Below are 9,995 nucleotides of genomic sequence, written 5' to 3'. Positions count from 1 at the left end.
TACAACTCCCAGCAGGCACCGCTCGGCCCGCCGGGCTAATCGGATGGCGCCGGGCGCGCTGCGCTGACCAATCAGGGCGAAGCGGGAGGGCGGGGCGAGGCGGCAGAGTGCCAATGAGAGGGCGGGACAGGGCAGAGCGGTCCCCTCTCTATGGTGGTGGCGGCGGAAGCGCGGCAGGGCGGTTTCCGGCGGGTGTGGGGCCTGGCGGGGAGGTTAATGGCGGACGCCGTTCCCGCCGCTGAGCGCTGACCGCTTTCCCGCCGCCATGTCCGTGGTGCCGCCCAACCGCTCGCAGACCGGCTGGCCCCGCGGGGTGAACCAGTTCGGCAACAAATACATCCAGCAGACGAAGCCGCTCACGCTGGAGAGGACCATCAACCTGTGAGCGCCGCCTCAGGCCCGCCCGGGCCCGTCCCGTTAACGAGCCCTTCCCCGCTCCCTTCGCACCCCCGGGGCTGCCCTTGGGTCCGCCTGTAGGGGGGTTTTCCCTCAGCACCGGCGCTGCGGGGGCCGTCCCGGCCCGGGGACTGAAGGGGGAGTGGCGGGAGGGCCCGGTTGCCGGCCAGGGGTCTGTTGGCCCCTGCAAGGGCGGGCTGTTAAGCTTGTGGGGCGCCACGCTATAGGGTGTTGTGGGTACCGAAAGGTTGCTAGCCATCGCCAGAACGGCGCGTTCCAATCCATAAAGGGGCTCCAGGAAAGCTGGGGAGGGACTCTGGATCAGGGAGGGGAGCCACAGCAAAAGGGGGAAGGGTTTGACACTGGAAGAGGGGAGATGGAGCTGAGCTGTGGGGAAGAACTTGTTTGGTGGGAGGGTGGTGAGAGCCTGGCCCAGGTTGGCCAGAGAAGCTGTGGCTGCCCCATCCCTGGAGGAAAGAGACAGTCCCCTGGTCTGCACCACGGCCCTTGATCCCCAGGTGGTGCCATCTGAGGGTGGATATATTGGTATCAAGGAGGGCCATGGAGATGCTGGGAGGGCTGGAGCCCCTCTGCTGGGAGGGGGGGCTGAGAGAGTTGGGGACGTTCAGCCTGGAGAAGAGAAGGCTCCGGGGAGACCTTCCAGCCCCTTCCAGTCCCTCAAGAGGCTCCAGGAAAGCTGGGGAGGGACTCTGGATCAGGGAGGGGAGCCTTAGGAGGAGGGGGAAGGGTTTGAGCCTGAAAGAGGGGAGATGGAGCTGAGCTGTGGGGAAGAACTTGTTTGGTGGGAGGGTGGTGAGAGCCTGGCCCAGGTTGGCCAGAGAAGCTGTGGCTGCCCCATCCCTGGAGGGGTTCAAGGGCAGGTTGGAGGGGGCTTGGAGCCACCTGGTGTGGTGGGAGGTGTCCCTGCCCAGGGCAGGGGGTGGCACTGGGTGGGCTTTGAGGTCCCTTCCAACCCAAACCATTCTATAAAGTGTGAACCCCCAATAACAAAGTCAGGGAGTATTTAGGTGTGGTGAACATCACACGTGCTTCTCATCTGGTATGCTCTTTGCTGGCAGAGAGAGAAACAGGCTTTTGGCCTGGATGGGTTATGGGCTTACCCCCTGTAGTCAGTAGGATGTGGCTGCGTGTGCCTGGTGTCTGCTGGCTGTCTGGTGCAGGTGTTGTAATTTAAATTCAGAGTGGTTGCTACCGGAGAAAACTTAACTTCTGCCTGAGATACAAACTATTTGTGAGGAAGATTTACTTTATTGGTGTAAGAAGCCATGTACTGAGCTTCTTGCAGTAAACTCAGATGGATGCATTTTTTTATAAGTGCATCTGTCAAGCTGCAGAAACTTGTTAACTATAAAAAAAAGTTAAGTACAAAAATCAGTATTTAATTTTAGCTATTAATCACAGACTCTTGTATTTTTTTGGTATAGCTGAGTTTATTCACAGTTAGAAGGAGTCTTGTGGAAGTTCAACTATGAGCTTCAGAAACTGGAATATTTTTGTATTGTTTCTGAAAAAAAGCCTTGGCAGGAAACTGTGTTATCAGCATCATTTTGTCTTTTTAAAGTGTAGGCTAAAGGGTTTTGATGTATAGGCTAATGTACAGCCACTAGTATAGTATGGGTTAGCAGACTAGATTATTAATAAATCTATTTGTGTATCTAGAAATGGAAATTAATGGAAAAAGAAATGTAGATGGTTTTAAGCCATAAGTGAAAGGAGGGGAGCTGGCTAATAAATTAACCTGCAGTTAGGAAACTGGTTGTTTTGGCTTCCTTGTGTACAAGAGAAAGGGCTCCAACAACTGCAGCTGGGTTGTGATTTTGCCACTGTAAAACCTGTGGAAGATTTGGAGGGGAAGGGGGTTGAGTGGGAGAAGAGTGTATGCTACTTAAATTTGACATGGTTAAGCATTGGAGAGGGATTACAATACATGATGAGATGCATCTTAAGGAAGGAATTGCCCACTAAATCAGTCTTTTGATCAGTTAATTCAGTTGCTGTACGCCACAAGTCAATAAAACCGTGGTGAGAACTTGTTACTGCTCTGCCCAGAACCCATTTTCCTCTCCCTTTTTGACGATTCTGTCTTCCCTCCAGGCCTTGTGCTGTCAGATCTCTGTGGTACTTGGATTCTGTTTTACAATAATACTTCCCTGTTGCCCTCCGTGCTCTCTGGGACTGACCAATTTCTTGCCGGAGCTTTCCTTTCTTTTCTGACTCTTCCCAGTCCCTCTTCCCTCGGGCAATCTCTGGAGTTTCCCCTGTGCTGTCGCTAGAGGAGGCAAAGGCCCAGCACCCAGCCCTGCAGGGATCTGCTCAAACTCCTCATCTTACCCCAGGCTCCAGCCCTGCCCTCAGACACTCAGCACTTCTCCTCTTCTGCGATCCAGATGTCTGATTTCCCACTTCAAAACAAAACCACTTCTGACAGTTTAGTTCTCCAGGCTTTTCATTTACTTTGGCAGAAAAAGCACTGTCCTGTGCAGCTTCCTTCCTTCCCAGCAGAGCTTTTCTCTCCTGTCCCTTTCCCAGCTCCTCCCAGAGCCTCGGCTGCCTTTTCTCTGCGCTGCGGAGATCAAAGAAGGGTGGCTGTTGAATAACAGCTGCTGCTGGTTCTTCTGGGCTTCTTTCCTTCTGAGCAGGCACCACGCTGGCGTGTCGATCGGCAGGGCTTTCTGCACTGGTGTGTGCAGATCTTGGTGCGACAGGGGTCCTGTAAATCACAAACCAGAACTTCTGGCCCAGTGCTGTGAATGAGATACCGTTCCATCGGGCACAGAAGGTTCTGCCTCAGGGTGGATGCTGTGTCGCAGTGATTTACATTTAGATGTCGTGCTATGCAGTAAGGTATTTTCTTCCCCCTGACAGGTATCCTCTGACAAATTACACGTTTGGTACCAAGGAGCCCCTGTACGAGAAGGACAGCTCGGTGGCAGCTCGGTTCCAGCGCATGAGGGAGGAGTTTGACAAGATCGGCATGAGGCGGACGGTGGAAGGGGTTCTGATTGTCCACGAGCACAGGCTGCCCCACGTGCTCTTACTGCAGCTGGGGACAACTTTTTTCAAGCTGTAAGTGTCTTATTTCTTCAATGTAACCTGTAGTTTAACATTATGGTCACACACGCGGGTTAAAGTGCTGTTGGCTGGTGGATGTTTGAATGAGATTTATTTTTTGCAAAGACTTCCTGTGGGAATGAATACATTTCATCTCAGATCTATTTGCCTGACTCCGCTCGTGAGCGGGGTGACAGTTTTGAACCAGCTGGAAATCTTAGTTGCAGTGCATCACTGGTAAAATCCTGTTTAACACTTATTATCAGTAGTTAAATGTGTTGTTTTTACACTGCGAAAGCTGTTCTGCTTAAATGTGCTTATGCTGTGGCCATAAAAAAAATGGTAAAGAGAAGCTCAAGGAATAAACCCTAGAAAATGCAGAATGATACGTGTTTTCAAACTGCTGGTTGAGCTGGGTAGAGCAGGAAAGGTAGGCTTCTGAGTTTGAGAAAATTGCTGCAGTTCATCTGATGGTTATCAGTGCCAGAGTGAAATTTTAGTGGGTGTTAGAGGCCAGGTTGGACGGGGCTTGGAGCAACCTGGTCTGATGGGACGTGTCCCTGCCCAGGACAGGGGCTTGGAACAAAATGCTCTTTAAGGTTCCTTCCAACCCGAACCATTCTGTGATTCTATATGATTATAGTCATGGTGGTGGTGCTTGTTTACTTTTTTTTAAAAAACTGAATGGGGCTGACTTGTCTCAAGTTATTCTCCTTGTTTGTTGTTGTGTTGTTGTTGTTATTCTCCTTGTTATTGTTTGTTGTGAATTGTGTGTGTGTGAAATCTAATGTTTTATCTGGGTTCTTTTTTGACATCTTGACTTAGGGGATGTGAGTGGGCAAAACAGGCTGGACTCGACAAGTTTTTAAAAAATTTGTAATGATGAAAATATGTTTTCAGTTTTTTTCATTAACCTTGCATCGAATAGAGGATGGTTTCCCACATGAGTTTTGTTTTTCTGCTTCCCGTGTGCTTCAGCGAGTGCTGGTTTTGAGATCAGAACAAATACTTGTCAGTATTTGCAACCTTTTCTTCAACTTGTTATGCTTTTACATTATTGTTAAAACTTTACCTTTTGAGTGTCCCAGTTATTATCATGTATATTGTTATACCTTGTCCTGCTGAAGTTAAAGTGTTTTATATAACGGGTGGTTTTTGTTAAGGGACATAGAGTAATCATTTGAGACGTGGGTTTGGTGAAAGCTTTCCTGCTGTCTTCACATTCGACAGTTGGATTTGGATCTTCTGATTTAAGGGCTTTGAGTGGATTTGTAACTCCCTGCCTGGAGGCACATCCAAACTTACCTGTGGAAATCTGTAAATGCACCGTAACATAACTCTGCCTTTCCTCATTGATTATTTTAACAGACCTGGTGGTGAACTCAATCCCGGAGAAGATGAGGTAGAAGGGCTCAAACGCTTAATGACAGAGGTCTGTTTTCTTTCGTTGCTATACGGGGATGTTGGATTATTTTAGAGTTCACAGAATAAGCCAAAGCACTGCAGTAGTCTCCTTATCGCTTCTCTTATTTTGATGCTTTTGTGATATTCTTAATAAAAACTTAACTGCTTTATTTGTTATCTGCATCGTGAGTGTGACAGAGCAGTCTAGTGGCTGAGCTCCTCCTGCTGCTCAAGCTCATTTGCAGCTTTGCTTTTTGGCTGGCTTCGGGCAAGTGAGTGTGCAGATGGGCAATAAAATTTACGTTGAGGAGGACAATGGATGAGGATTTGTCTTGGAGATAGTCTTCCCAACGCAGCAATTAACCTCCCATGCTCTCCGTGTAGCCTAAATGAATTCTGTCAGGTGGCATCACAATGCCTTTCATTCTTCCCACCGTCTGACTGAATGCAGCGTGGAATTTGAAACGCTCTCTGAACTGTCCTTATCCTGTCGGGTGAGGCTTTTACTAGAAAATGTCACTTTATACAAAAATACTCTTAAAAATCTATTAAAACCTGTCCTAGACTAGCTCTGAACTACACCAGACCCTTATTACAGCAAGCCTTCATGCTTTGAGAAGATGAGGTAGAAGGGCTCAAACGCTTAATGACAGAGGTCTGTTTTCTTTCGTTGCTATACGGGGATGTTGGATTATTTTAGAGTTCACAGAATAAGCCAAAGCACTGCAGTAGTCTCCTTATCGCTTCTCTTATTTTGATGCTTTTGTGATATTCTTAATAAAAACTTAACTGCTTTATTTGTTATCTGCATCGTGAGTGTGACAGAGCAGTCTAGTGGCTGAGCTCCTCCTGCTGCTCAAGCTCATTTGCAGCTTTGCTTTTTGGCTGGCTTCGGGCAAGTGAGTGTGCAGATGGGCAATAAAATTTACGTTGAGGAGGACAATGGATGAGGATTTGTCTTGGAGATAGTCTTCCCAACGCAGCAATTAACCTCCCATGCTCTCCGTGTAGCCTAAATGAATTCTGTCAGGTGGCATCACAATGCCTTTCATTCTTCCCACCGTCTGACTGAATGCAGCGTGGAATTTGAAACGCTCTCTGAACTGTCCTTATCCTGTCGGGTGAGGCTTTTACTAGAAAATGTCACTTTATACAAAAATACTCTTAAAAATCTATTAAAACCTGTCCTAGACTAGCTCTGAACTACACCAGACCCTTATTACAGCAAGCCTTCATGCTTTCACTGCATGTTTTCTAAAAAAAAAAAAAAATAATGACTTGGGGTATTTAGAGTTTTGACTGTAACTGGATTTTTGGTAGATACTGGGTCGTCAGGATGGTGTTCAGCAAGACTGGGTGATCGATGACTGCATTGGCAACTGGTGGAGACCGAACTTTGAACCTCCACAGGTGAGTACTCAAGTTGACTTTCATCTTCCTCAGTCGAGTACTGATTTCTTTTCCAGAAAGCCTTCAACCTACCAGTTGGGGTCTGTTGGATACCTGCTGCATGAGCAGTTAGTTTTTCTGTTGGGTTTTTTTTTTTCCACTTATTTCATCTCCTTTCTATGGCTGAGGAGAAACCACAAACTTTTTCTTGTGGAAACTCCCCTCTCCCTCCTCACGCCTGTCCTGATGGATGAGAAACTGCTGATGTAACAGCTTCCAGTCCTGCCTCGAGCCGGACACACCATTTAAATCCTTGTTTTAGCCACAATGGAAACTCCTGCACTGCTGCATACAGAACTGTGAATAAAATACGCTCTCTACCCTATTTCTAAATGCTTTAATACTGAAAATACTTGCTCAGTTTGCTGTTGTGCATTTCTGTCTTGCTGGGTTGTTTGCTATTGAGTACTTAGATCCTGTCAATAGTTGTGACAGTCCTTTCTGAGTACTTTCTTATAAAAGTGGTTTTCATTAGCTGATGACGCAAAAGAACAATGTATGACACACTGAAAGCTTGCGCAGTGCTTGATAATTTATAAAGTGGCACTTAAGACTGCACAATATTTTCAAAGCTCCGTACAACCAATTTTTATGTTTTTTTTTTCTTCCAGTATCCCTATATCCCAGCTCATATTACAAAACCGAAAGAGCACAAAAAGCTTTTCTTGGTCCAGCTTCAAGAAAAGGGTAAGTGTTTGTTTGCAGCAAAGGGTTGGATTTATAACAATCTCTAAACGCTTGCATTTCATGCAAGGAAATACGGCAGTACGGTCGCGTCCATCTGCTTGCAGCTGTTTCAGGTTGATCACTACAAGAATAAATGCTGGTATCAGTTTTGAAGACAGGTGATCCTTAACATGAGTTGCTAGTAAATTCTCATTCCTGCTCCTCCATCAGTATATGTACAGCATATGGACTTCATATTTAATTAGAAAAGGAATAAACCTACACTAGTGCTATATATAGTGACCTTGTTTTGAGGGGGGCGGGATGGGACACGGGATGGTGATATCTTGGCTGAATGTGCGGTGGATTTTCATGGTAATCAACTTGCATTTGGTTTTTAGCTTTGTTTGCAGTCCCAAAAAATTACAAGCTGGTCGCTGCACCGTTGTTTGAGCTCTACGACAATGCGCCAGGATATGGACCCATTATTTCCAGCCTTCCTCAACTTTTGAGCAGGTATATTAGGACTTGCTTGTATTCTAGTTCTTGGCTAGGCACTACCAGCTGTGAAAAGGATTCAGCTATCCCAAAGAGCTTATAATCTACCGCAGACAAGAGGTGATGGACAGTTTAGAGGCACTGATGGCAACTTGCTAGCACTAGCAGCGGTAGCAAAGGAAAATGTGAAACACAGTGAGGGCAAAGCTGTGCACGGGCTGTGGAACAGCTGCTTCTAGGTGTTGTTAGGGACAGTGAGAGCAAAAGCAGAGACACGTGTTTGAAGCACTGAATGAGGTGTGTGTTATCACAGCTTCGGGCTGATTTCACTGAATTTCACTGAATTTTTAGAGTTGGAAGGGACCATAGAGATCATCTAGTCCAACTCCCCTGCTAAAGCAGGATTGCCCAGAGCTTGTCAGAGCATGTTACTCGGGAGCATCCAGGTGGGTCTTGAAAATCTCCAAGGAAGGGGACTCCACACCCTCCCTGGGCAGCCTCTTCCAGGGCTCTGCCACCCTCACTGTGGAAAAAGTTCTTCCTCATATTCAAGTGTAACCCTTTATGTTCCAACTTGTGCCCATTGCCCCTCGTCCTCTCACTGGCAACTACTGAAAAGAGTCTGGTTCCCTCCTCCCTCAGCCCGCCCTTGAGATACTTGTAGGCATTAATAAGGTCTCCCCTCTTCTCCCTCCTTCTCTTCTCCAGACTAAAGAGTCCCAGCTCTTTCAGCCTCTCCTCATCAGGGAGATGCTCCAATCCTTGAATCATCTTTGTAGCCCTACACTGGACTCTTTCCAGCAGTTCCCTGTCTCTCTTGAACTGGGGAGCCCAGCACTGGAGGCAGGATTCCAGTTGTGGCCTCCCCAGTGCAGAGCAGAGGGGGAGAATGACCTCCCTTGACCTACTGGACCCACTCTTCCCTCTGCAGCCCAGGATTCCGTTGGCCTCTTGGCCACAAGAGCACACTGTTTGCCCATTGTCATTTTGTTGTCCACCAGGACCCCCGGATCCTTTTCTTCAGAGCTTGTTTCCAGCAGGTCCATGCCTAACCTGTATTGATGCCTAACATTCTTCTTCCCCAGATGCAGGATCCTACACTTTTCCTTGTTGAACTTTATAAAGTATGGTGGGTTGTTAGACTCCATGTAGTAGAGTTTATAACATGTCGCACCTTTATAACACAAGTGTCTGCAGGGACAGCTGTCATTTTTTTTCTGTCCTTTTCCCAGTGAACACGCTGTTTGGTTTTCTTACCTGAAAAGGGCTCCTGCCTTGGGTCTCCAGCGCGCTCTGGTCTGACTGGTTTCTTCTGTTCCTTCAGCAAATGTTGGGGCATCCCAGGGGCTGTCAGTCTTTTACTCGGGGAAGTAGCGCTGTCATCCACCTACTTGGATGAAAAAAGTCTCTGCAGCCCAGGATTCCGTTGGCCTCTTGGCCACAAGAGCACACTGTTTGCCCATTGTCATTTTGTTGTCCACCAGGACCCCCGGATCCTTTTCTTCAGAGCTTGTTTCCAGCAGGTCCATGCCTAACCTGTATTGATGCCTAACATTCTTCTTCCCCAGATGCAGGATCCTACACTTTTCCTTGTTGAACTTTATAAAGTATGGTGGGTTGTTAGACTCCATGTAGTAGAGTTTATAACATGTCGCACCTTTATAACACAAGTGTCTGCAGGGACAGCTGTCATTTTTTTTCTGTCCTTTTCCCAGCGAACATGCTGTTTGGTTTTCTTACCTGAAAAGGGCTCCTGCCTCGGATCTCCAGCACGGTCTGGTCTGACTGGTTTCTGTTCCTTCAGCAAATGTTGGGGCATCCCAGGGGCTGTCAGTCTTTTACTCAGGGAAGTAGCGCTGTCATCCACCTACTTGGATGAATAAAGTCTGTTAGCAGAGTGTCACCACCAGTATTGCCCATCTTGGCTTGTATCGTGCTGTTTTTTTTCTCTATTTTGTCCCATTTTGGGCAGTTGTAGTTCCGGGGGCTTCCCCTCTTTCCCCGCTCTAAAGACAGCAGATACTTTCTCCCGAGTCCCAGCAAAAACCCCAGCTGTTGTACAGCCAAAGATACCAGATGGAGCCTTATAAAGAACACAAACAAAACGTTTCCTTATTTATTCCAAAATGTCACTTAAATAAAAAGAATGAACATTCCTCACTGGGTAAAATCCTTTTCATTTTAGGTTCAACTTTATTTACAACTGAGTTCCCTCATGCCTGAAGAGCCTGATAGAAGAAGCCGTCTCTGTGAGCACAGCTTTAAAAATGTAGAGAAAAGAATATGTGTGATGCAAGGATTTTTTTTTTTATGTTGTTCTTTTCTTGAAGGCCACTAAACTTTCTATTGTATGAATAGAGAAGTGAATCTCAACTGTTTAGGTAGTGGGGTGGCAATGTGATATCGATGTTTTAATCACTTTTCATTGTAATACTCACCGAATTTTTTTTGTACAACATTAAACAAAATGGTTCAGATTCTGTTCGTCTTGGGTGTGTTTGGTTTGGGTT

The 9,995-nt window shown here is 46.9% G+C and overlaps 1 protein-coding gene across 1 annotated transcript; it reads left to right on the top strand.

Moving 5' to 3' along the window:
• The first annotated feature begins 192 nt into the window (after positions 1–192).
• NUDT21 (nudix hydrolase 21) lies at positions 193–9,965 on the top strand. The gene is made up of 7 exons (XM_014957380.1): positions 193–381; positions 3,283–3,483; positions 4,837–4,900; positions 6,193–6,282; positions 6,933–7,008; positions 7,389–7,503; positions 9,671–9,965. The coding sequence occupies exons 1-7, from the start codon at positions 266–268 to the stop codon at positions 9,690–9,692; spliced, it is 684 nt and encodes a 227-aa protein (XP_014812866.1). The 5' UTR covers positions 193–265; the 3' UTR covers positions 9,693–9,965.
• Positions 9,966–9,995: the final 30 nt, after the last annotated feature.

Source organism: Calidris pugnax, unplaced genomic scaffold (genome assembly GCF_001431845.1).
Source record: "Calidris pugnax isolate Ruff unplaced genomic scaffold, ASM143184v1 scaffold292, whole genome shotgun sequence".
NCBI lineage: Eukaryota > Metazoa > Chordata > Aves > Charadriiformes > Scolopacidae > Calidris > Calidris pugnax.
Note: the sequence above shows the minus strand (reverse complement) of the source record. Positions and strands in the feature narration are given on the sequence as shown.